Raw genomic sequence first — 27120 nt, forward strand, 5'->3', positions numbered from 1 at the left:
AGCTTTGGGACCTAAAAGTCCTGCAGTGCACTGGAAGCAACGATGTCCTTTATTGACCCCATCCGTGGCCGCCGTAACTGCCCTCAGATGTGAAGAGGTCACGGTCCCCTGGTACCATCCTTCCAGGTGTGTGTTACTCTACCACTTTCACTTCTATCCCCTGCATCCTCCCCCAAACTTTCACTTGTTTACTGTTTGGTCCCCGCTTCCTTTCTCTTTACCACTCTCTTCCTCCCTTTCATTCTCTCTTCCCTTTGTTTTCTCTTTTTCTGTCTAAATTGTGGCTGTTAGAAGTCCTCTCCAAAAATTTACCATGGAGTCACTCATTGGTTTTTGCATTGCTCCCCTTACCCCACCTCTTTAATCTCTTTTTATTTTTATTTATTTATTTTGTTCATCAACATTAGAATATATTTTGCATTTATATAATAAAATATAGAAGACAATAAAAATAAGTGAGCATTGCTACAAGCAACAACAGAAATAAAACTCATGAGCAATATTCAGCAAAACAAGGCAGACATAAAATGATATACATTGTATGGTTTCTTTTTTAAAAATTCACAACTGGGCAAAACAAATTTATGGTGAAGATAATGGTTACTTTGGGGGCAGAAAGCGGGGTCATGATGAGGAAATGGTATAAGGAAGGCTTCCGAGATCCTGGGAAAATTCTGTTTCTTGATCTGAGTAGTGGTAATACTAATGGGAGTTCAGATAACTCACATAAGTCATAAGTTTATAGTTAAACTTATGCACTTTTCTCTGTGTTATAACTTATTAAGAAAGCTAAGACAAAAGCCTTATTTAGTTCATTAAGATCAACAGCTGGCAGAGAATTATTGAATATTATTTCAGACACCTACAAAGTTCAAGGAACCGTGTAAGGTGATGAAAGATTCCAAGTCCATTCCACTATCAGATTTTTTTTCTTATTAGTCATCCATTTTATACACATCAATGAATAAATGTCAATCCCAATCTCCCAATTCAGCACACCACCACCACCACCACCCCACCGCTTTCCCCCCTTGGTGTCCATCTGTTTTTTCTCTACTTCTGTGTCTCAATTTCTGCTCGGCAAACCGGTTCATCTGTACCACTTTCTAGGTTCCACATATATGCGTTAATATACGATATTTGTTTTCCTCTTTCTAACTTACTTCACTCTGTATGACAGTCTCTAGATCCATCCACGTCCCTACAAATGACCCAATTTCGTTCCTTTTGATGGCTGAGTAATATTCCATTGTATATATGTGCCACATCTTCTTTATCCATTCGTCTGTTGATGGGCATTTAGGTTGCTTCCATGACCTGGCTATTGTAAATAGTGCTGCAATGAACATTGGGGTGCATGGGTCTTTTTGAACTATGGTTTTCTCTGGGTATATGGCCACTAGTGGGATTGCTGGGTCATATGGTAATTCTATTTTTAGTTCTCTAAGGAACCTCCATACTGTTCTCCAAGTGCCTGTATCAATTTACATTCCCACCAACAGTGCAGAAGGGTTCCCTTTTCTCCACACCCTCTCCAGCATTTGTTGTTTGTAGATTTTCTGATGATGCCCATTCTAACTGGTGTGAAGTGATACCTCATTGTAGTTTTGATTTGCATTTCTCTAATAATTAGTGATGTTGAGCATCTTTTCATGTGCTTCTTGGCCATCTGTATGTCTTCTTTGGAGAAATGTCTATTTAGGTCTTCTGCCCATTTTTGGATTGGGTTGTTTATTTTTTTAATATTGAGCTGCATGAGCTATTTATATATTTTGGAGATTAATCCTTTGTCCAATGATTCATCTGCAAATATTTTCTCCCATTCTGAGGGTTGTCTTTTCGTCTTGTTTATGGTTTACTTTGCTGTGCAAAAGCTTCTAAGTTTCATTAGGTCCCATTTGTTTATTTTTGTTTTTATTTCCATTACTCTAGGAGGTGGATCAAAAAATATGTTGCTGTGATTTATATCAAAGAGTGTTCTTCCTATGTTTTCCTCTAAGAGTTTTATAGTGCCCAGTCTTACATTTAGGTGTGTAATACATTTTGAGTTTATTTTTGTGTATGGTGTTAGGGAGTGTTCTAATATCATTCTTTTACATATAGCTGTCCACTTTTCCCAGCACCACTTATTGAAGAGACTGTCTTTTCTCCATTGTATATCCTTGCCTCCTTTGTCATAGATTAGTTGACCATAGGTGTGTGGGTTTATCTCTGGGCTTTCTATCCTGTTCCATTGATCTATATTTCTGTTTTTGTGCCAGTACCATATTGTCTTGATTACTGTAGCTTTGTCTGAAGTCAGGGAGTCCGATTCCTCCAGCTCCGTTTTTTTCTCTCAAGACTGCTTTGGCTATTTGGGGTCTTTTGTGTCTCCATACAAATTTTAAGACATTTTGTTCTAGTTCTGTAAAAAATGCCATTGGTAATTTGATAGGGATTGAATTGAATCTGTAGATTGCTTTGGGTAGTATAGTCATTTTCACAATATTGATTCTTCCAATCCAAGAACATGGTATGTCTCTCCATCTGTTGATATCATCTTTAATTTCTTTCATTAGTGTCTTATAGTTTTCTGCATACAGGTCTTTTGTCTCCCTAGGTAGGTTTATTCCTAGCTATTTTATTCTTTTTGTTGCAGTAGTAAATGGGAGACTTTCCTTAATTTCTCTTTCAGATTTTTCATCATTAGTGTATAGGAATGCAAGGGATTTCTGTGCCTTAATTTTGTATCCTGCAGCATTACCAAATTCATTGACTAGGTCTAGTAGTTTTCTGATGGCATCTTTAGGATTCTCTATGTATAGTGCCATGTCATCTGCAAACGGTGACAGTTTTACTTCTTCTTTTCCAATTTGTATTCCTTTTATGTCTTTTTCTTCTCTGATTGCCGTGGCTAGGACTTCCAAAACTATGTTGAATAATAGTGGTGAGAGTGGACATCCGTGTCTTGTTCCTGATCTTAGAGGAAATGCTTTCAGTTTTTCACCATTGAGAATGATGTTTGCTGTGGGTTTGTAGTATATGGCCTTTATTATGTTGAAGTAGGTTCCCTCTATGCCCGCTTTCTGGAGAGTTTTTGTCATAAATGGGTGTTGAATTTTGTCAAAAGCTTTTTCTGCATCTTTTGACATGATCATATGGTTTTTATTCTTCAATTTGTTGATATGGTGTATCACATTCACTCATTTGTGTATATTGAAGAATCCTTGCATCCCTGGAGTAAATCCCACTTGATCATGGTGTGTGATCCTTTTAATGTGTTGTTGGATTCTGTTTGCTAGCATTTTGTTGAGGATTTTTGCATCTATATTCATCAGTGATATTGGTCTGTAATTTTCTTTTTTTGTAGCATCTTTGTCTTGTTTTGGTATCAGGGTGATGGTGGCCTCATAGAATGAGTTTGGGAGTATTCCTTCCTCTGCAATTTTTTGGAAGAGCTTGAGAAAGATGGGTGTTAGCTCTTCTCTAAATGTTTGATAGAATTCACCTGTGGAGCCATCTGGTCCTGGACTTTTGTTTGTTGGAAACTTTTTAATCACAGTTTCAATTTCATTACTTGTGATTGGTCTGTTCATATTTCCTATTTCTTCCTGGTTCAGTCTTGGAAGGTTATACCTTTCTAAGAATTTGTCCATTTCTTCCAGGTTGTCCATTTTATTGGCATAGAGTTGCTTGTAATAGTCTCTTAGGATGCTTTGTATTTCTGGGGTGTCTGTTTTAACTTCTTCTTTTTCATTTCTAATTTTATTGATTTGAGTCCTCTCCTTCTTTTTCTTGATGTGTCTGGCTAATGGTTTATCAATTTTGTTTATCTTCTCAAAGAACCAGCTTTTACTTTATTGGTCTTTACTATTGTTTTCTTTGTTTCTATTTCATTTATTTCTGCTCTGATCTTGAAGATTTCTTTCCTTCTGCTAACTTTGGGTTTTGTTTGTTCTTCTTTCTCTAGTTCCTTTAGGTGTAACGTTAGATTGTTTATTTGAGACTTTTCTTGTTTCTTGAGGTGGGCTTGTATAGCCATAAACGTCCCTCTTAGAACTGCTTTTGCTGCATCCCATAGGTTTTGGATCATCGTGTTTTCATTGTCATTTGTCTCTTGGTATTTTTTGATTTCCTCTTTGATTTCTTCAGTGATCTCTTGGTTATTTAGTAACGTATTGTTTAGCCTCCATGTGTTTGTGTATTTTTTTCCCTGTAATTGATTTCTAATCTCATAGTGTTGTGGTCAGAAAAGATGGTTGACATGATTTCAATTTTCTTAAATTTACTGAGGCTTGATTTGTAATCCAAGATGTGATCTATCCTGGAGAATGATCTGTGCGCACTTGAGAAGAAAGTGTAATCTGCTGTTTTGGAATGGAATGTCCTATAAATATCAATTAAATCTATCTGGTCTATTGTGTCATTTAAAGCTGTGTTTCCTTATTAATTTTCTGTTTGGATGATCTGTCCGTTGGTGTAAGTGAGGTGTTAAAGTCCCCCACTATTGTTGTGTTACTGTTGATTTCCTCTTTTAGAGCTGTTAGCAGTTGCCTTATGTATTGAGGTGCTCCTATGTTGGGTGCATATATATTTATAATTGTTATATCTTCTTCTTGGATTGATCCCTTGATCATTATATAGTGTCCTTCCTTGTCACTTGTAACATTCTTCATTTTAAAGTCTATTTTATCTGATATTATTATTGCTACTCCAGCTTTCTTTTGATTTCCATTTGCATGGAATATCTTTTTCCATCCCCTCACTTTCAGTCTGTATGTGTCCCTAGGTCTGCAGTGGGTCTCCTGTAAACAGCATATATATGGGTCTTGTTTTTTGTATCCATTCAGCAAGCCTGTGTCTTTTGGTTGGAGCATTTAATCCATTCATGTTTAAGGTAATTATCAATACGTATGTTCCTATTACCATTTTCTTAATTGTTTTGGGTTTGTTTTTGTAGGTCCTTTTCTTCTCTTGTGTTTCCCAGTTAGAGAAGTTCCTTTAGTGTTTGTTGGTTAGGTGGTGCTGAATTCTCTTAGCTTTTGCTTGTCTGTAAAGCTTTTGATTTCTCCATCGGATCTGAGTGAGATCCTTGCTGGGTAGAGTAATCTTGGTTGTCAGTTCTTCCCTTTCATCACTTTAAGTATATCCTGCCACTCCCTTCTGGCTTGTAGAGTTTCTGCTGAGGTATCAGCTGTTATCCTTATGGGAGTTCCCTTGTATGTTATTTGTCGTTTTTCCCTTGCTGCTTTCAATAATTTTTCTTTGTCTTTAATTTTTGCCAATTTGATTACTATGTGTCTCGGCGTGTTTCTCCTTGGGTTTATCCTGTATGGGACTCTCTGTGCTTCCTGGACTTGGGTGGCTATTTCGTTTCCCACGTTAGGGAAGTGTTTGACTATAATCTCTTCTAATATTTTCTCGGGTCCTTTCTCTCTCTCTTCTCCTTCTGGGACTGCTATAATGCGAATGTTGTTGCGTTTAGTGTTTTCCCAGAGGTCTCTTAGGCTCTCTTCATTTCTTTTCATTCTTCATTCTTTTCATTCTTCTTCATTTCTTTTTCATTCACTGTTCCGCAGCAGTGAATTCTACCATTCTGTCTTCCAGGTCACTTATCCGTTCTTCTGCCTCAGTTATTCTGCTATTGATTCCTTCTAGTGTAGTTTTCATTTCAGTTATTGTATTGTTCATCTCTGTTTGTTTGTTCTTTATTTCTTCTAGGTCTTTGTTAAACATTTCTTCCATCTTCTCGATCTTTGCCTCCATTCTTTTTCCGAGGTCCTGGATCATCCTCACTATCATTATTCTGAATTCTTTTTCTGGAAGGTTGCCTATTTCCACTTCATTAAGTTGTTTTTCTCGGGTTTTATCTTGTTCCTTCATCTGGTACATAGCCCTCTACCTTTTCATCTTGTCTATTTTTCTGTGAATGTGGTTTTTGTTCCACAGGCTGCAGGATTGTAGTTCTTCTTGCTTCTGCTGTCTGCTCTCTGGTGGATGAGGCTATCTAAGAGGCTTGTGGAAGCTTCCTGATGGGAGGGACTGGTCTTAATCTCCTTTTAAATAACCAATTAACTTCTGTGCACATGTGTCAATTATTCCTATTAAGATTGCTCTTACCTACAGGGCAAAAACCTCTGCCCTCCTGCTTCTGGAGGTGCCAAACTCAACTACACTGTGCTGATTGGAGAGACCCCATGCACTGTCACTGTGTCCGAGACACAACTGCTCTGCGAGCCTCCCAACCTCACTGGGCAGCACAAGGTCATGGTGAGTGAACCGTCTTATTATTCCTCCCCTCCTCATCTTTCATGTATAATCTGTCATAAAGAAAGGGTCTTCAACCTCCTCCATACCTCCTCATCACAAAGTGCTATATTAAAATGGGTAGGAGCTAAGAACACAAGAAAAGAAAGGCAGATGATAAGCAGGAAGTTGTTTTGTATCCAGACTGCACTGTGTGGTTGTGGTCTCTCATGCCCTTTCTGAATCAAGAAGGATTGGATGCCAGGGCTCTACAGTGACCGTGTGTGTGCCATGCACAGGTCCACGTGGGTGGCATGGTATTCTCGCCCGGCTCGGTGAGTGTCATCTCAGATAGCTTGCTGACCCTGCCAGCCATCGTCAGCATCGCGGCAGGCGGCAGCCTACTGCTCATCATCGTCATCATTGTGCTCATCGCCTACAAGCGCAAGTCTCGAGAAAATGACCTCACTCTCAAGCGGCTCCAAATGCAGATGGACAACCTGGAGTCCCGTGTGGCCCTGGAGTGTAAGGAAGGTAAGTGGAGGCACTCCCTCGTTTCTGGGACCCTCTTTCCTCACCAGCCTTATTACCCCCCTCCCTAAAATAGCTCTCATCTTTGCTCCCATCTCTTCTACCACAAGCCACCCTGCTCCACTTTGACCTCTGTTTTCTCTTAAACTTCCTTTGCCCTTAAAATGCCCACAGTAAGGCCCCAGACCTGATCCCATTATTCTGTCCCCCTGTGCCCTGACTCATCCCACAGTCTGGCCCAGCCTACTCTCCTTCCCGGGACCGCAGTCTCCCCACAGTCAGAGCCTCCTGGGCCCTGTTGCCTCAGACTCTAGATCCCCACGTAGGAGGGACAGCTCCTTTTGCCTGGCTGCCTTGGAGCAGCAGGAAAGGTGAGAGCACATGCCCTCCCTTCTACCCCATCCCCTCCCCCACATTGTGACTTCAGCCAGTACTGCAGGCTGAGCCTCTGAAGGCCACTTGCAGGGCATCCCAGGCTGTGGTGGTGGAGACAGTGTTTCTTCTGTCTCCCAAGCAACCACAGCTACCTGGTGTCCCCTTGGGCTGAGGACCTGGAAGACTCCCTGGGTAAACATCTCAATTAGGAATCAAAAGACTTCTCCTTTTGCTGCAAACTTCAAGATCAGAACAAGCCCTCTGCTGGATGAAAGGGAAGAGCTGGGCTGGGGCAAAGTGGGCCAGGCTCCTCCCAGCGCCAGGGCTGGGGAGGAGCAAGGAGGGCGTCAGGAGACAGGTCTGCCACCAAGGGGAAGCCCCTGTTTGGCCAAGGGCCTGGTGGTCAGGGCTCCCTAAGTCTGGGTTTGGTGGTGTTCTCAGTTTCGTTCATGTGTGAGTGTGAATGTTAAATATATATAACATAACATTTACCATTTTAACTTTCTTATCTTTGCACCCTAGTGCTCTCTCCACTTCTGTGCACAGAAGTTAATTGGTTATTTAAAAAGAGATTAAGAGGCATTAAGTACATTCACAGTATCGTGTGGCCATCACCACCATCCATCTCCAGAACTTCCACATTTTCCCCATCTGAAACTCTGTACTCATGAAACAATAATCCCTCATCCTCCTCTCCCACTTTCTGTCTCTATGAATTTTACTACTCTAGGAAACTCATATAAATGGCATCACACAGTATGTGTCCCTTTGTGTTTGGTTTATTTCACTTAGCATCATGTCTTTAAGTTTCATCCATGTTGTAGCATTTGAGAGAACTTCATTCCTTTTTAAGGCTAAATAATAGTCCATTGGGTATATAAACCACATTTTACTTATCAATTTATCCATCAATGGACATTTGGGTTGTTTCCACCTTTTGGTATCATGAATAATGCTGCTGTGAACGTGAGGGTACAAGCATCTGTTCAAGTCCCTGCTTTCAGTTCTTTTGGGTGTATATGTAGGAGAGGAATTGCTGGGTCATTTGGTAATTCTATGTTTAATTTTTGGAGGAATCACAAAATTGGTTTCCAGAGCAGCTGTACCACTTTACATTCCCTCCAGCAAGATATGAGGGTTCCAGTTTTTCCACATCCTAGCCAACACATGTTATTTTCCACTTTTTTTATAGTAGCCATCCTAATGGGTATGAAGTGGTATCTCATGGTGGTTTTGATTTTCATTTTCCCCCAAGGTTTTTGCATCTTGGTTTATTCTCTTGCTTGGAAAAGGGGAGCAAAGCTACCTATTCTGGTCTTTGTTTGATCTGTTCGACCATTGCCTCTCACCTGCTTCTAGCACCTGTATCACCTGCATGACCCAAGTCATGGGCTTCCTTTGTTTTAACTACACTTATAATACATAGAAAGAAAATTCAAAATTATAGGTAAGCATAGAGGAGGAAATAATATAAAAATCACCCATAGTCCCACCACCTAAGAAAGGCAGACTGGAGATATCTCATCGCCCCTGGAGACGCACCCCTATAACCCCCCCTGTCTCTACACCTGGCCCTTCCCTCCTCCACGAACTTCTCCCGCCTTTCCCCTCCCCGGCCTGCATTCCCCTCCTGAGCTTCCCTGTCTCCACTGCACTTTCATAGCTTTTGCCGAGCTCCAGACAGACATCAATGAGCTGACCAGTGACCTGGACCGCTCAGGAATCCCCTACCTGGACTATCGGACCTATGCTATGCGAGTCCTGTTCCCTGGCATTGAGGACCATCCCGTCCTGCGTGAGCTGGAGGTAACAGCTGCCTCCCTCGCCCAGCTGCCCAGCAGGGACGTGGGGCCTGGGTTTCCTAGGAAATGCCAATGGGGCCCAGTGCTCAGAAGAAGGTCAGGAGTGAGGAGGAGAAATAGCTTGTAGAAGCATCACCGTAACGGGGATTTTTCCAACCAGGAAAATCACAGCCGGGGGGGCACCCAGGCTCTTTGGGATGATTCCAGGGGAAAGCTGATTATTTGTCATTTTTTAATTAATGACTGAATTAATTAAGATTCTGCCTCATTTCCAAATGGATTTAAGCTGGCTTAAGGAAAGACCTATGATTCTGTGAGGCTTGTTTTTTCATTTCTCAGTTTGTTTTACTAAAGATAATAAATCAGGGCAGAGGAGATTAAGGGGAGACTAGTAAACCAAGCTAGTCTGCTGCAGTATCTCCTATTGTGTTGCATCCTTGGGAAAATCAGATGAATAGCATCCTCTCTGAGGTCTCTACCTGGAGCCCAACCCTCTCAACCCAGGGGGAAGTCAGAGCAGACTGCAGACCTCAGGGACCAGTTATTCCTACATCACCGAGGGTGGGGCGGTTACAGGCGTCATGGAGAGGGTCCTATAGCTGGCATCGTCATCAGCCAACACCCTCCCGGAGAGCCGGAAGCTCGTCCTCTGAAGCCACGCCCATCACACCCATCCCAGGTGCAGGGCAACGGGCAGCAGCACGTGGAGAAGGCCCTGAAGCTCTTCGCCCAGCTCATCAACAACAAGGTGTTCCTGCTGACCTTCATCCGCACCCTGGAGCTGCAGCGCAGCTTCTCCATGCGGGACCGCGGCAACGTGGCCTCGCTCATCATGACCGGCCTGCAGGGCCGCCTGGAGTACGCCACCGACGTCCTCAAGCAGCTGCTCTCCGACCTCATCGATAAGAACCTGGAGAACAAGAACCACCCCAAGCTGCTTCTCCGGAGGTCTGACCTGCGCCAGGGGCGGGGAGGCATCTAAACAGGGACGTCCGGGGGGGGGGGGCAGGGCTGGTTAGTGTGGGTCCCACGAGAAGGCGCCCCCACCCAGGAAGACCTGTGTCCCTGCAGCTCCCAGTGCAGAGTCTCATCTTCCTTCAGTCCGGGTGGCTGTGCCGTGTCTGCAGGTGCTGAGCGTGATGCAGGAGCACAGGCCCCAGAGCATCTGAGCTTGAACCCCGGCTCTGCTACCTGCTAGTCGTGTGATCTTGGGCCAGTGATGTGGCCACTCTGCTGTTTAGTTTCCTCGTGAACAAAGTGGCACTAATAATACCTGTCTTGAAGTCTCCCTCCCCATGCATCCTGAGTTTCACTGTCCAACACAGTAGCACATGTGACCATTAATTTAAAAGAAAATGTAAAATTCAGTTCCTCCATTGCACTAACTGTATCCCAAGTGCTCAGTGGCCGCCATATTGGAAGCACAGATAGAGGCCATTCCCATCATAGCAGGGGCTCTGTTGGACAGCACCCGGCTGGAGATATGGTGTGGCCTCTCCCATCAGTGCCCGGCTTCCTGGATCTGAATCACCAGCATCCACCACCACTCCCTCCTCGGTTGCCATTTTCCTGGCAGGGAAGAGGGTCAGAAACCTTGGCCATCCATCCCTGAGCCTACCCTCTCTGGGGGCCCTGGGGAGCCCAGCACAGCTTTGGAGCTCAGCTGGCAGCAGGGTTTGGAATGTGCCACCTCCATTTCACTGCCTTCCCGGCAGCCTTCTCCTTGCAAGATCTCAGGCTTCCAGACCCCATGTGGGGTGAGGAGGGAGAAAGAATAGCTTTGTTTTATGAGTACAGAGCCCCCATTCTGCCAATCTGAGCATTAGAAACTCTCATTAAGAACTGTTGTATTTAAATTAGAGCTAATCTCAGGCACAATGCAGGGAGAGGGTGCTGGGAGGGGCCAGGGAGAGAGCCACAATTTCTCCTGCCATTGTCACTCTCTCCCAGGCCCGCATTGCTGAGCAGCCCTGGCAAATGCCTGGGATTTACGGCAACCGGAGGGTATTATTTGCACCACGTCCAGCGAGTTAAAATACCCCTCCGGCATCCCCATCACTGCGGGTCTGTCACAGCCACTTCGTTCCTCCGCAGGTCCCCAGATCTGCAGCCTGGGATGATGGGGGTGGGGCAGGACGAAGGGGTGGTGCTTACAGAGGCAGATCCCCTGTCAGCTAAACACTTGCACACACTGCTCTTTACCTGAGGGTCTGGGATCCACGACCCCGCAGGACAGTGATGACAGCGAGCAGGTATATGCACTATTCTTAGCACTTTACATACATTAATTCATTCAACCTTGACAACAACCCTGTGGGATAGATGATGATGATGATGATGATGATGATGGTTATTATTATTATCATCCCCATTTAGAGATGGGGAAACTGAACCCAGAGAGAGGAAATGACTTACTCAAGATCACACAGGCCAGTACGCAGCAGAGTCAGGATTCGAACCCAGGCAGTCTGACTCTGTTTGGAGGGGAAGGTACCAGGGACCTTGTGGACATGCAGATATTCAGACATGCAGGAAATCCCAAAGGGACATAGAAACTCCATCACCCTGAGGCTGGAAGAGGGTAAGAGGATGGTATTCTTGGTCCCTGTGTCTGCAGACCCATAGCACCACTCCATTTTTGCTGGAAATTGAGGTCCAGAAAGAAGCCTCTAGCCCAAGGTCTCACTTCTCATTACTGGTAGCGTTGGGACAGGACAAGTGTCCTGGCCCCCAGCCCTGGCTTCTTTCATGCCCTTGTTCTCTTGAACCCTGGTCCACACAACAAGCTAGGCACACCCCCACCCTTAGACCCCTCCATAAAGGACTGCCCTTATCCCTTCTGCCTCCCCAGGACAGAGTCCGTGGCTGAGAAGATGCTGACCAATTGGTTTGCCTTCCTCCTGCACAAGTTCCTGAAGGTGAGACTGGGAGTGAGACAGGAACTGGGAGTTGAGAGCAAGATGGGGGGCTGCCCCTCTGAGCCTGGCCATCAGGGCTGCATGGGGACCCCCCCTTAGGAACAGAAACCTACCTGGCTGGGTGCCCCAAAGCCAAGCGGGCCTAGAAATAGGGTCGGGAGAGGGAGGGAAGGAGGCTGGTGCCCCGCCACCTACGCCCTGCGTCCGCCCACAGGAGTGTGCGGGGGAGCCGCTCTTCATGCTGTACTGCGCCATCAAGCAGCAGATGGAGAAGGGCCCCATCGATGCCATCACGGGCGAGGCCCGCTACTCCCTGAGCGAGGACAAGCTCATCCGGCAGCAGATCGACTACAAGACCCTGGTGAGGAGGCAGGAAGCCCAGGGGACAGCACGGACCTCCTGCGTCTAATCTGTGCTCTGCCTTCTCACCACAAAGCCAGTTTGAGGGGTCAATAAAGAGGCTGGGAGGCCGGCCTGGGGGCCAGTCCAGGGGGCATGCCAAGTGTTCCAAGGGCGGACACACAGGCCTGGGCCCCTCCTCCCCTATCTCATTGGGTGGGCCTAAAGAGCTTGCATCGCCTGCGTTTACCCTAGATCACTCAGCATTAGCTGTGGGGAAATTAGCATGACGGGGAAGAAGTCTGCTGATCTCTAATATAGAGGCTTCGGGGAAGTGGGAGGCCAGCCCTTGCAACACCTGGAGGCACCCCTGATCCCCCAGGACGTCTCCACCCAGGATGACAGCCTCCCCTAAGCCATCAGGGGCTAGAAAGTAGAGTCCTGTCTCTCTGAGAAACAGAGGTGGGCAGAAGGACTCAAGCTGTCATTGGCAGATGGCTAGAAGGTGAGAGAAACTGAGACACAGACAGAGGGACACCCGTTTCTCCAGTGAGGAGGGGGAGCCTGGGTAAGAGAAGGCTCCAGGGCCTCACGCCCTCTCCCCCAAATGGCTCCTTCAACTCGCATCCTGTCCCTCTTCCATCGCCACCTGTAGATCCTGAACTGCGTCAACCCTGACAACGAGAACAGTCCGGAGATCCCAGTGAAGGTGTTGAACTGTGACACCATCACGCAGGTCAAAGAGAAGATTCTCGATGCCGTCTACAAGAACGTGCCCTACTCCCAGCGGCCGAGGGCTGTTGACATGGACTTGGGTAGGAAACCTGGCCTTGGAGTGTGAGGGCAACTTCCAGGAGGGCATTTGGGCTACGGCAGGGGTGTGGGGGGGAAGCCCTGCCCCGCAGACAGCCCCTCGTCGGGGCATGACTGGGTCCCGTCCAGGTGAGGGGCCAGGTGACATGCGTGCCTGAAACACTGCCCACTCAGATGTGGCCACCTCTGGGGAGGCCCATGCTTTTGCCAGCATTGACACCCCCGGAGCCCCAGACGCCTGAAACACTGTCATTGCACCAGCTTGAGGGAGCCGGGGTTGCCAGGCCCCTAGAGGACCCCACGACTGGGCAGTCCCGGCCCCCGCCCCTCACACTGCTCCTGCACCACCCCTCCACCCAGAGTGGCGTCAAGGCCGGATTGCCCGGGTCGTGCTGCAGGACGAGGACATCACCACCAAGATCGAGGGTGACTGGAAGCGGCTCAATACGCTGATGCACTATCAGGTGAGGGCAGGGCTTTGCGTCAGGGACCCCTGCCCTCCCAGAATGTCCCCTCCTTCTAAGGTTTGCTCTAAGGCCCTCAAAGCCCTAAAAGGGTTCTCTTCTCTCCCCTCTCCACCTCCTGCCTGAGTCTAGAGCAGTGATTCTCAGCCACAGCTGCTGATTAGAATTACTGGGGGAAGCTGTCGAAAACACGAGTGTCTAGACTCACCCTGAGAAACTGACTGAACTGGTGTGGGGTTGGGCTGGACATTCCTATCCTGTACAGAGTGTAGCTCTTCGCCTGCAGAAACATAGCATCTTTCACAGACAGCTGCATAGTCTCCTGCTGCTTTCTCTTTGCTTTCTTACTAACGCGGCTTACACGTCTCACCTGCAACGAAGCAGGGACTTGGGTCTTATATTCTGCCACTTACTAGCTGGTGTCCCTGGGGAAGTTGCTTAAGCTCTCATTCTTCTCATCTCTAAAATGGAGTTAATGGTGATCCCTGCCCCATAAAGTTGTGAGGAATAGATTGAATATAGTAGGTAGAGTGTTTAGCACACAGGCAGACACATTGAATGGAACAGTCAAAAAAAAAAAAAAAAATCTCAGCAAAAGAACAAAAGATCCCGAGAGGTATCTACTCTCACCCCCCCTTGCTTCTCATGGTAACCACTCACAGCTGGGGGTCTCTGTAAGATTAAGCACGGGTAGGCTGGTTGGGATTCGAAAAACATACTAAAATAGAAGCTGGAGATGAGCGACAGTGAGGGAAATTAAACCAACCAGAGGAAGCGCCTTGGGCAGCAGGACCCTGTGGGATTGCCTGGTTAATAACATCATCCTCTGTCCCTGCCTCACACGGGGAGGGTGCGGAGGGGCTGGCAGGCTGGGTTCTTAAGCACTGAGTTGCCAACGACCAGGAGGCTGGGGGTCCTAACAGTCAGCAGGACCTGCCTGGGAGCCTCTTGGGGCACAGAGGAAAGAGAGGGGCACTGGGGAAACCCCAAAATGCTCCCTTCCAGGCTCCATCCCCCTTACTGGCCTGCATTTCCCATGCTGACACTCTGCCTGGACCCCCTCCCTAAATGGAGTAAGTGTGGTATAGTGGGCAGAGAAAAGAATTTGTGAGTTCTATTTAAACCCCTGCTTCCCCATTCACTGGTGATGTGACTTTAATCTCCCTAAACCTTGGGTTCCTCATCAGTGAATGGAGATATGACCCCAAATTGTGAAGGTGGTTGGAAGTATGAGAAACCACAGGTGAGGTATACCAGGATGTATATACCACTCCATAGTAGCTATAATCACTCTGTTGATTCCACCCCAGCCCCCAACCCCACTTCACACTGGGCTTCGTAGAACAGTTTTAATGAACCAATTAGAACCGAAGAAGAAAGTGCAAAAGAAATGAGCATTATGCCCCCAAATTGTTAGTTTCTCCAGGGCAGGAATGGGGCCGCTCTCCTGTCTTTGGTGCTCTAATGCTTGTTACTGGTCTGTCTGTCCTATGACTCCCAATCAGAAGAATGGAATATTCTGTTCTAACAGTGCTCATCTTACAAAGCACTTTGAATTCCCCGATGTCATTTATCATTCATGTATTCATTCATTCCTCAAATATTTACCGAGCTTTACTTTGTGCAAGGCTCTTCCCACACGCTAGCCCTGAGTGACAGGGGACAAGAGGGATTATTCTTCCCTTTGGGAGACAATGATGATGATGATGTTCATAGTAGCAACAGTAATACCAGCAGTTACTGAGTGTCACTGGGCGCCAGGCACCACTGCTCCCAGCCTCTACGTGTCCTAATGCCTTTAATCCTCGCAACAAACCTAGACTCGATTATTATCCCCTTTGACACATGAGACAACTGAGGTGCAGAGAGGTTAAGTGACTTTCCCGAAGTCATGTAGCTACGAAGTGCAGAGGCAAGGTCAGACCCAGCCAGGCATCTTGCCCACGGGTTTGCATCACCTGTTGGTCAAGAGAAAGACTGGAGACTAAGGACAAGGGAGATTTAGTGATGAGACCTGGAATTCAGTTGAACTGTGGTCATTCCAGTCACCTTGTGAATCTCCCTTTAGGACGACAAGCCATAAATGATAACATAATCTGTTCTCCCTGGGAGAATAAACCCTTGCTCCTGCCAGGCTTTCGTGTATCATTTCAATTGCAAAGAGAGTTCCTGAAAGTCCTAGGTGGGGAGTTCCTCCTCCTTTTTTTTTTTTTTTTTTTTGCGGTACGCGGACCTCTCACTGCTGTGGCCTCTCGCATTGCGGAGCACAGGTGGCTCCGGACACGCAGGCTCAGCGGCCATGGCTCACGGGGCCCAGCTGCACTGCGACATGTAGGATCCTCCCGGACCGGGGCACGAACCCGTGTCCCCTGCATCGGCAGGTGGACTCTCAACCACTGCGCCGCCAGGGGAGCCCCCCCCCCTTTACAGACCTAGTGCTGATGGTACAAGCTGCCTGCAGTCTGGGGAGCCGCCCCAACTGGGAAGTAACTACGCATTGGCAACTGTGAAGAGCCCTGGCCCCTGCAGCTTTATGCCATCAAGTCAAAGCGTCAACCTCTTGTTACCCTCCCAGGAGTCAAAGGTCCTTGGAGCCCCTACAGGAGAGAAATCTGCATGATCTTAATTAACAAAGAGATTTTTAAAAACTTGCCCGGGTTCCCGCAGATTTATAGGGAGGGTGAAATTAAACAGCACTACTAAAACGGGCTATCGGGGAATCTCGTTAGTGCTAATGGTCACTTACAGTTTGACTTCCCAACATTTAATTTTTTTTTTTGGTGGGAGAGAGGGACTGACAATTTAAGACCCAAAAAGATGGTTTTACGACTGGTGCAGCCATAAATCAAACTTATAAAGTTCATAAAAATTGTTAAAGTAAAAAATGGTTTAATAGGAATGTTTTATGGCCCATAACTTTATCATAGCTGTTTTACTCCCTCTGCATTAGGGGTTTAATTGGATCGCCACAATTCTGGGGATTCTCTGTTTTTATTGGATGGAGGGTAACCTTAAATGAAAATGGCCCCAAATGTCTTCAATATGGCTCCTCATTTATCAGCCCTTTCCCTGCAGGCTGGGTGCTGAGCCTGGGCAACCTCACAGGTTATAGGCAAGACACCTTCTTTCTTGCTGACTCCCCAAGAGCAGCTGTCTTGTGGTGAAGACCTTCAAGGTGACTGGACCATTATAGGACCCAAGCCAGAAAGAAATCAGAACCAAAAGGGAAAATGGGCTTCAGACCAGTGTGTCTTGAAATAAAATCCCAAATTAGGATGCAATGAGGAGAACATGTGCTCTGGAGCCTGACAGTCCGGGCGACAAATTTTGGCTCTATCGTGTGTTAGCTGTGCGAACTTGAAGGTGTCGTTTAGCTTCTCAATGCTTCAGTTCCTCATCTCTAAAATGGGGATAGTTGTATGTAACTCACAGAGCTCAAGGCAGGCTGGGCTACACTAGCTCCCTCTAATAGAAATGGAATGCAAGCCACACGTATAACTTGACATGTTTTACTAGTCACATTTAAAAAGTAAAAATAAGCAGATGAATGTAATGTTAATGTTTTATTTAACACAACTGAACTAAAATAATTGTCATTTGAATGTAATCAATATGAACATTATTAATGAGACAGTTTGTGTACTTTTATTCATCCTAAGTCATTGAAATCCAGTGTGTATTGTATATTTATAGGGACCTGAGCTCAGACACTTACAGGGCATCTCCCTTTGGACTGATTGGATTGCAAGAGCCCAATAGCCACAGGTGGCAAGTAGCTACCATACTGAAAAGCAGGAATTGTTATTTGTAGCATTTCTGATCTCCTTACGCTCTACCTAAACCCATTCCATAGCTTTCTAGAAGTACTTGACAGTTTTATTCCTCAAGATACCAACATTCACCTGAACTGTATCTCTCATACCCTTCTCAGGTATCAGACAGATCGGTGGTGGCTCTGGTCCCCAAACAGACCTCCTCCTACAACATCCCTGCCTCTGCCAGCATCTCCCGGACGTCCATCAGCAGATACGGTGAGGACCAGAAAGGTAGCCTGGGCAGCCAGTGGAGTCTTCTGTGACCCCCAGGGGCTACTCACCGTCCCTTCTGACAGCAGGAGCCCCGTACTGCTGCCAGCCTGCAGTCAAAGGCTTCCCTTTCTCCCTGGACCAGTCATCCTCGGAGCAGCCTGTCTCCTCAGAGCTGTGGCAGCAGGTGGTACCCGGCACCCCTCCTTTGAGAGCCCAGGTCTGATGAAGCAGTTTGAAGGGCCCACACTCAGGGAGGCTCTTGGATGGGGGGGTTCACATAACCCAGTCCCAGTTTATGCTATCGTCCTGACTGAATTATTAACAGTGCCCCCTTTAGCTCTCAGTCATGTCCCAATTTGGGCAGTCAATTGGCCATCCTAGCCCTTCCACCCCTGAGGAGTGCTAGGGTCCCCAGTGCCCTCTGGGCAATGAGGTTGTGGTGTTTCACTCTCTCTGACTCTGTTTCCTCTGGTTCTGTATAGCACCAGGCTTTGGGCTGTCCAGCTAAAGGACACCTCAGGACTGAAGCTGGCAGCTCCAAAAGGGGCTCAGACAATTCTATATTCTGGGCCCCAAGTAAGAAGGAACTCGTCGACTCCCGAGAGGGAGCATTTCCACTCACAGCCCTTAGGATCCAGACTTTTATTAAAGCCTCTATGAGAATATCTGGTTGACATTTTCCCTATTGATTGTTTTTTGCTGGAAGCATCCGGGAATGAGGGACTCCCAAATTCCCAAGGGCCACTCCAGCTCACAGAATTTCTAGGTCCTCTTTTGACAAAGAGATTTCAGGCTGTTCTCATGCCAACCAAGGATCGATAAAATAACCCACCAAATATGAAACCCCAAGGGTCCCCTTCCAATTGAAACTGGTTTATTCTGAGTGCAGCAGGTGGGCAGGGATTCTAGAAGGATTCTACAAGCCAGGATGATGCAATTAGTCGCTCACAGGCCTCCGCTGCCCCCTTCTCCTCAGACTCCTCCTTCAGGTACACAGGCAGTCCCGACAGCCTGCGGTCTCGGGCCCCCATGATCACCCCAGACCTGGAGAGTGGGGTCAAGGTGTGGCATCTGGTGAAGAACCACGACCATGGGGACCAGAAGGAGGGTGACCGGGGCAGCAAAATGGTGTCCGAGATCTACCTGACCCGGCTATTGGCCACCAAGGTAATTCCTGCCCTGCCCAGCCCAGGGAAGGCCTCCTCAGAGGTGTGTCCTACCCCCCACCCAACCCACAGCATAGGAAGGACAGCATGGAGTCTGTCCTTCAAGGTAACACATTTGGACAAGGAGGTCCAGGTCTGGGGCAGGCTTCCCAGGAGATCAGGCCACTGCTGTTTTCTACCCTTTGGCAAAAATCACAATGACATCTTTCCTCCTAGCTCACCCTATAGGACCGCCATTACTCCTCAGAGGATCGACGGTCTCACCTCGGGCCTCTACAACCCTTAGGAAATCATTGGGGGTTTTTATTGGTATTAGATGGACAGATATGCCAACTTCCTCCATCAGTGTCTTTTCTACCCACTTTCTGGCCACAGTGGGAGGAAAAGCATGAAGGCCTGGTCCTTCTGGTATCCAAGAGAAGGCTTCCCTTTCCCCATCCCATCTCATCTAACCCCAGATGCTCATGGAAGCGAGGCAGCAGCAGTGCTGGAAGCTATGATCTAAAGCTGTGTTCTAGCCTCCCTAGCAGAGAAAAGTTTGCCTATATATGCATAGCAATCATCCAGCCCGTATTTGCCAGTACTGTCCCCCACTGACCCCACAAAAATGTGGCTGAAATTCTAATACAGTGGCCTCTCAGATTTGCTCCCTGAAGTGCCTCAGAAATACACCATCAGACCATGCGTCTCAAATTTTGCTTTGCCTAATATGCTAATAAGAGACCAACAAAGAGACACCAAAAGGTTGGACATTTTCCTGACCTTCAGAGGTGATTTTTGAATCAGCAAACTGTGGGCCCCAGGCCCAGCCTTGTCCCTGCCCCAGGTTCCCTCCAAGGCCCTGTGATCAGGGCTGTGTCTCAGCGTTCTTGGACCTGGACCCTTCACCCAGTCCCCACTCCAGACACTGCTTATCCCTGGCCACTCACATGGTGGGCCCTTCACACCTTCCTGTGAGACCCTCTGCAGTCCTGCCCTGTTCCCGCTGGAAAGGTCCAGCCCTCCATTTTGTTCTTGTACCGGCCTGTGCCCTTCATTCCCCGTTGGAAGCCTGGGCTCAGAGCATTTGCTGTCTTCAGTCAGACACCCCACACCCACACCCGCCTGCCACGGACACAAGCAGAAATGTGGCATGTGGCCGCAGTTTGGAGGAGGTTCTGGCCAGGAATCTGCAGCCCATTCAGTCCCTCCCACCTGCCTAACACCCACCCCCACCCCCACTCCCACCACACTCTGCACAGCCTGGCGTTGCAGACAAATCTCCAAGGCAGGATCGGTCCAAGGCACCATCTGGTCTGCCCACCTGCTGCCCGTTCCCCTCCCCCACCTCATACTTTCCCACCACTCCTCCGCCAGGGCACGCTGCAGAAGTTCGTGGATGACTTGTTTGAGACCTTGTTCAGCACCGTGCACCGGGGCAGCGCTCTCCCCCTGGCCATCAAGTACATGTTCGATTTCCTGGATGAGCAGGCGGACAGGCACAGCATCCACGACACAGATGTGCGGCACACCTGGAAGAGCAACTGGTAACCCCCTGGGGAGCCCAGGGAGAGCTGCAGCCTGGCGAGGCTGCAAGCTGCGGGGCGTGAGAACTAGCAGGGACCAGGGAGATGGGCAGAGCCTGTTCTCTGCTGTGGCTGAGTAATCCAAGGTTCCTGGGACAAACATATGCTCCGCAGAGCAGATGTGGTCCCCAGGCGCCAAGTGGGCCCTGCCGGGCATAGAGCCTGGCACCAGGACAGAGCTCTGCCCTTCCAGGCTCAGAGCCTTCTCTGGGACGTGCCTCGTCCTCCCTAACTGTTTAGGAAAGGGAGCTGGAGGAACCTACACAAAGAGCCACATCTGAGACCTAGCAGCAGAGCTTCACAGACAGGCGTTGTGGGGCATTCTAAGCACGGCAGAACCTAAGGCGCTTCCTGAAATGGGGAAGCCCTGAATTAAACTTAGACCCTGGGGAAGTTGGCCAGTGCTGGGAGAGAGCTTGCACCTGCTGTAGACTTGAGCCCACCAACTACGAGGTTGTCATTGCAAACGTGATCCCTTAAGGCCAAGTGATTACCCCGGCGCCATGGCTTTCAGGAAGCAGCAGGCAGGACGTCCTGCAGGCGTGACTGTCTCCCCTAAGGTAACCTCTGCAGCCAAACCCAGCACTGGGAGAAACAGCTCCTGCGGGCTCTTCACGCAAGACGTTTCTCTCCTGGGTTTTGAACCTGGACCATAGACCACACTGAAGACCGACTTTCAGGTCACAAAGGGCCTGGCCAAGAGCCAGAGTAAAAGCCTTCCTTCAGGAAAAGAGCACAGAGAGGGGAGAGAGGGGGTCCAGGCATTTGGGTTGGGCAGGCAGCCCACACAGCTGTCTGGAGTCAGCCATCTCCTCGGAAAACAGAGCCGGCACAGATGGGCCCCGGCTGTTATTTGGGAATCAAAAGTCCTAGCAACCAGCAAAACACTTTGGAAAAACCCAACCCCGAACCCCATATATTCCTTCTTTTCCGGGGTGTTGTGGTTGCCAAGCGCTCCAAAGTCTGCAGCTTTGATCACAGTGGAGTGAAATGAAGAGGCTCTGGTGGTCGTGGGGTGAGGAGCCTCCAGTGCAGGTCACTGGGACAGGCCTTTCATTCATCTGCATTCCCAGGGCCGGGGCCATGGCTGTTCCCTTTGCTTAGGCGGATCCTCAGTCCAGCGCTGGGAGTGGCAATTTCAAGGGAATCAAGAGAACGTTCTGGATTATCCCCATCTCTGTGCCCTTTGTTTCTGGCCAGGCCCAAGTCATACCCTGGAGAGCAGACTCTGGAGTTGTGGTGGGGAGAGTCCCCTTAGCCAGACCTCAGGTCCCTAATGTCCCAGGAAAGACTATTAGAAGCTTCCAAAGCTGCCGGGGGAAGGGGAGGTAGAAGAGAGGAGTCACCTCTCAGCCCAGGCCACTCCCTCCGGGTTAAGGAAAGTGAGTGATCCCGTTGCATTTGGAAGGATAAGCAGAAATCATAATGGAAGGACTTGGAGTGGGCACAGCTGATCTTTCCCAAGACTTGGCGTGAACTGAGACATTTGGGAAAGTTTGGGGTCCAGGAGAATCAAGAGAAAATGAAGGAGACGGGGGAGGTAGGTTGGATGGCTGAAACATCTCAGGCCCGAAGGACAAGCCGGGGACAGGGCTCATTCCACAGAGGATCCAAAAGAGTTAAGGGCCTGCAGACAGCTGGAGGAGAGGGCCAAGTTGGAAAAGGCAGCAGAAACAGCAGCTGTTCTGGTTTTGAAGGGGAGTAAATGGGCTTATCCTCCTTATGGCCTAAGGAGCAGAGAAAAAGCATTCTCCTCCGATTATAAATTCCCAAGTTGCAGAAAGAACTCTCCTAACGACTGATCAGTTCCTCTTGGGGTGGGAAAAACTCGGAGTCCTAGTGAGTCATTCCCAGCGTGCCAACAATGGCCTCCTCTTCTTCCTCTGCCCCTGACCAGATCCGAGACGGCCCCAGGGAGAGTCGTGAAAGAGCTGCCCCCAGGGGAGCCCATTCCTCAGCCCAGCCAGGCAGGGCCAGCCCTGGGAAGTGGCTGGGCAGCCGGGCTGGGTGGGGAGCACAGGTGGCGCCCTTTGTGCCCACTCGGAGCCCGTGCTGGGGCTGCCACTGCATCCTTCTGGATAATGGCCACAGGCATTGGGAAGGGACTCTGGGAGCCTGGGGGCTTTGTTTGAACCTCTGGGAAAACTGTGCAGCCCTCTGTACTTGGGCTTCCCTGGGGACACAGAGGCCTTTGGAAAAGACCTCCATGAGGGAACAAAGCCACCCACGCCCACCTCTCAGTTGTTAGAGAACAGGGTCAGCACCCCATTAGGGCGCAATAGTGCCTCTCCTTTTCTCCCAGCATCAGTAACAGCTTAGCCTAAATTGGCAGCCCAGGCTGGACCAGTTTTCTGTGACTTCATTCTCTTGCCCTTGGAGAGAGAATTGTGGGGGAGGGAGGAATGTTAGTAAACAGCATGGGGCACGGCCAAGGTACAGCCCTGAGACTCTGCTCTGCTGTTTCCTACAGCCTCCCTCTGCGCTTCTGGGTGAACGTGATCAAGAACCCCCAGTTTGTCTTTGACATCCACAAGGGCAGCATCACGGACGCCTGCCTCTCTGTGGTGGCCCAGACCTTCATGGACTCTTGCTCAACATCAGAGCACCGGCTGGGCAAGGACTCCCCTTCCAACAAGCTGCTCTATGCCAAGGACATCCCCAGCTACAAGAGCTGGGTGGAAAGGTCAGTAGCGCCCTCAGGACAGGCCCGTGGCCCTGAATGCCTGCTGCATTCCCTCCTCTGGGTTTCACTGACCGAGGACTCAAAACCATGTTTGTGGTGCCTTTGGGACCTCATGATCACCTTTTTCTCTCTTGTCCAAAGTTCCTGCTGGGGGAAGAAAGGGAAGCTCTGTACCCTTCAAGTCAGCTCATTAGCATTCTAATTACCATTTACTGAGCACACGCTAAGCACCCAGCACTGTGATAAAGATGTTGTATGTATCACCTCACTAAAGTATCCAGCAGAGTGGTAAAGTAGGTATTATTATCATCCCCATTTTACTGAGGAGGAAACTGAAGCACAGAGAGGCAAAATAACTTACCCAAGGTCACACAGCTGGCAGGTAGCAGAGCTGGAATTCGAATACAAGGAGTCTGGTCAGAGTCTGGGCTTTTAACTACCCTGGAAAGTTAGTAGTTAGGGAGAACCAGTCGCCAGGCCCCAACCTTAGGGAAAACCAGCCTCCAGGCCCCAACCTCAGCTTGAGGGAAGAGGCCAGAGGAAGCTTCGTCAGAAGAGAAGTAGGGAAGCAGGAGCAGTTGGGGACAACTGTGGTCTCAAGGGTTCTGGGGCCAGGGTAGGTATAGGCAGTATTTGCTGAGTCCCCACCAAGGAGCCTGTCCTCTGTACGGCAGATACTACGCAGACATCGCCAAGCTCCCCGCCATCAGTGACCAGGACATGAACGCCTACCTCGCCGAGCAATCCCGCCTGCACGCCGTGGAGTTCAACATGCTGAGTGCCCTCAACGAGATCTACTCCTACGTCAGCAAGTACAGCGAAGAGGTGAGTCAGGGCCCCGGGAAGGGCGCACACAGGGGGCAAAGCAGGTTAAACAAAAAGCAGGGCTCCATCCTTTAATAACAGCAACGGAGGGTAATTCAGAAAACACATTCACGGAGTCAAAAAGTCATCACCGTGCTTTTAGAAGCCAGCCTATCCTCTCCTGATCCATTCAGTGCTTTCTTACACCTTCCACTGTCTTGCCTTCATTGTTCATGCAATACATAACACCTTTATTTGATAATGTAATTGTTTTTCCGTGCAAAGTGTACGATTAATTTCATCCATTCTTAAACAACGAATCAGACTCTTCTTTGCAGTCAGGAAGATGCTGTCAGTTACATTTCAGACAGACAGGTGGACATGACTAGATCCTGAAGAGGACAGCTCCAGAGGATTCACAAGTCATGCATTAGCACTGTACCTGAACATAATCGTAGTAATAATAATAGCTAACACATAGCACTTGCTATATGCTAAATGTCGTTTTAAATACTTTAGATATGTACATACACACACATACATGTATGTATGACATCTGTATGTCATACATACATTCAATTATTTACATTATTTACGGTTATATTCATGAGGGCAGAATGGAAAGGCAGATAGAAGGATATAGGATTCTGGAAAATGGCCTCTTCCATGCTGAGTCTGCCCCCCCACTTTGCTTTTGTTCCTCAGCTCATTGGGGCACTCCAGCAGGACGAGCAGGCCCGGCGACAGCGGCTGGCATACAAGGTGGAACAGCTCATAAACGCCATGTCCATTGAGAGCTGAGCGATGGAGTCTCCTGTTCCTGGGAAGAGGGACCCGTGAAAGCTGTCACACTGGGCATCTCAGAAGGAAGGACAAGTGAAGGGGATCGGGCCCCAGCGCTTGCTGTCCCCTGAGACCCCCTCCCGGGGAGAGGGGAGGACCCATCTCCCCATGCCAGCCAAGTTCCGTCACAGCCTGTTCCTGCAGGGAGAGACCGGGGGTGTCATCCGCCCCATCTCCCCGCGGCGAGGACGAGAGGGACGCCAGGACCCAGAGGAGGTGGCTCTTCAAGCTGAGAGGCACGACTGAGCGCGGCTCTGCCTCTGTGACTGCTGCTTTGCATGAAAACTCGTTCAGTGTATATTGGGGAAATAATGAGAACTTTATTTAATTTTTTTTAAGAAAAAGGAAAACCAGAAATAAAACAAAACAAAAAGCTTCCCTGTTCATCCCGTCCAACTTTCGTTTAATTCTGATTTCTGTCCCCCTTCCTTCTACCCCTGTCCCTCCTTCCTCGTATAACTCCTGGTTCCCAATGCCGGAAAAAGCCTACAGAGAGATGCTGAGAGAAAGCAGAGGGAAAAATGATTGTTTCCTTAACTTCGGAATTGTTGTTTTAAAAAAGTGAGGAGGAGAAGAATGAGCACAAGTTGGCACCAAACACTTCGCAAAAAGAGAGGCCAGTGAAACCCGAAATTATCCCGGCAGCCGTAAGAGGTGGGGAAGGACTCACTAGCCTTTGCACAACTGGCGAAGCCGTCGAGCGGCTCCACCTGGCTGACTGGAAACAGCTTTACATACGCCTGTGTATTCTCATCTCCAGAGGACATATGTGTCTGTAGAGTACCAGTGCTTTTTGCTACTGTTCGGTTGTTTTGTTTTATTTAATCCCGAACCTCCACAAAGGAGGAGCTGATTTTGGTACTTTTCCTTTGGGTTTCCCTAAAGTTACTACCAGAAGTGGGGCAGAGGTGGGCCTCTCCGAGACCAGAGGCCTGGCCTCCCCGAGGATGCTGGGCAGCTCTGCCTTACATCCGTCGCTGTCATAAACCAGGCACCCTGGGGAAAGGCCTTGGAGGCGCGTGGGCCAGGCCTCCAGGAGATTCCGTCTGAGAGCTGACCTGGGGATGTGGGTGTTTGGCTTCGGATTCTGCTCCAATCCGCCAGTGGTTTCTTGCAATTAAAAAGAAAACAAAACTCAAACACTGTTTACAGCAAGCAATACTTGAAGAGCATAGGTTCGAGAAGCTGCAGTATTTATTGTTGTGCTTTCTGTCTTTTATTCTCTCATGCCTAGAGAGGGGAGACAGCCCTTCGCTCGTATGCGGAAGCTCCTGATCGTCTGTCTGAGCACTGGCCTCGGTAGAGATGACTGTAGCATCCCCATGTTATGTCTTCTTCGGCCTCTCTTTCTGCCTCTCATGTCCTTATGAGTTTGAAGGACAAGTGGGCAGCTTCTCTCTCTCCTGCTGACACCTAAATCCGTGGATGACCCTCCATCCTGAGTGTAGTTTCCAAATAAAGAGACCAAAGTTCCACACCCTGGTCCTGAGGCCCCATGGAAGGCAGTGGGAGGCATCCAGAGGAAGACACCTCCGCTGGTGCAGGACCCTAGTGACCGGACAGCCACCGGAGTTTCCGGGCCTCCCACCCTGGCAAGAATCCAGCCAGCTCCAACTTCTCCGCAGGCAGCGTCAGAGTGAGTGTGAAGGAGGACAAGAGAAAGGCAAAGGGGTGGGAAGGGAGGCAGCAGGAGAGGACCAGCCCACCCTTCCCACCTTCTACTTTACAAGGGGCTGCAATGCTGGGAATCGGGTCCAGCCACCCCCAGCGATACCAGACCAGGGTCATTTCCGCTGTAATTAACTCTGGGCCCTGGCTTCTCTGGGCCCTGATTTACCTCCAAACACTTCCAATTTCCAAAAGCTCTGCTGACCACATTGGATTGCCAGGAAAGGGCCGGGGGAGGGGTAGCTCTGAGGGCTGGCTTCCATCGCTGGGGTGTGGCTTTGCATCACTGTGCTAACCACACAGCAGACATTGCCCGGTCCTGGCCTCAGCTCCAGTTTCTTGCCTGAATGCAGCCTACAAATGGGAGAAGAAAAGCATTCAGCAAAATACTCAGGAAACTCGCTGTTTTCATTATAATTCACAACCAGCCATGTGAAGGCCACTTTCTTCTGATAATCCACTTCTGTTAACGTTTCTCTGGGCCCTATTAATAGCCTGAAAGAAATCCTAATGACTGGCCTTCTGCACTAAGCCAAAGTGTTTGCCCTTCATATACCCAAAGCTTACCAGCTCAGAGCCCATGATTTATGGAGATGAAAGGCGAGGCGATACGGCAAGAGGAACGCGAGCAGGGGACTCTGTGCTGCCCACAGAAAAGTGCAGCCCACCCTCCTTTTACTTCCGAGCTCTGAATGAAGGTTTTCTGATCACACCACTGCTCAGACTGGCATCCTGGGCTCTGCCCCACCAAGAAGTAAAAGTTAGACATCTCAACTGCGACCTGTAGGCATCTACCCGGGTGTCTCCCAGCAGCTACTTTTGGTGACCATTCACCACCCCTGGGGATGCTTCCTTGAAGGTTTTGGAGGAGTGGGAGAATGATGGAGGCATGGCTG

The 27120-nt window shown here is 48.7% G+C and overlaps 1 protein-coding gene across 3 annotated transcripts in view; it reads left to right on the plus strand.

Annotated features, from left to right (window-relative positions):
* PLXNA2 (plexin A2) overlaps nt 1–24940 on the plus strand; it is a 216721-nt gene extending 191781 nt beyond the window's left edge. For all 3 annotated transcript variants that reach the window (XM_067729110.1, XM_067729106.1, XM_067729107.1), the window contains 14 exons: nt 6106–6249; nt 6525–6759; nt 8795–8937; nt 9613–9881; nt 11785–11851; nt 12066–12212; nt 12846–13005; nt 13364–13467; nt 17399–17498; nt 18472–18662; nt 20018–20187; nt 22697–22909; nt 23584–23734; nt 24419–24940. In XM_067729110.1, the coding sequence (XP_067585211.1) occupies nt 6106–6249; nt 6525–6759; nt 8795–8937; nt 9613–9881; nt 11785–11851; nt 12066–12212; nt 12846–13005; nt 13364–13467; nt 17399–17498; nt 18472–18662; nt 20018–20187; nt 22697–22909; nt 23584–23734; nt 24419–24514 (2190 nt within the window). In that variant the 3' untranslated portion in view covers nt 24515–24940. The remainder of the gene's footprint in view (nt 1–6105; nt 6250–6524; nt 6760–8794; nt 8938–9612; nt 9882–11784; nt 11852–12065; nt 12213–12845; nt 13006–13363; nt 13468–17398; nt 17499–18471; nt 18663–20017; nt 20188–22696; nt 22910–23583; nt 23735–24418) is intronic.
* The last annotated feature ends 2180 nt before the right edge of the window (nt 24941–27120 follow it).

This window comes from Pseudorca crassidens, chromosome 2, assembly GCF_039906515.1.
Source record: "Pseudorca crassidens isolate mPseCra1 chromosome 2, mPseCra1.hap1, whole genome shotgun sequence".
Taxonomy (NCBI): Eukaryota; Metazoa; Chordata; class Mammalia; order Artiodactyla; family Delphinidae; genus Pseudorca; species Pseudorca crassidens.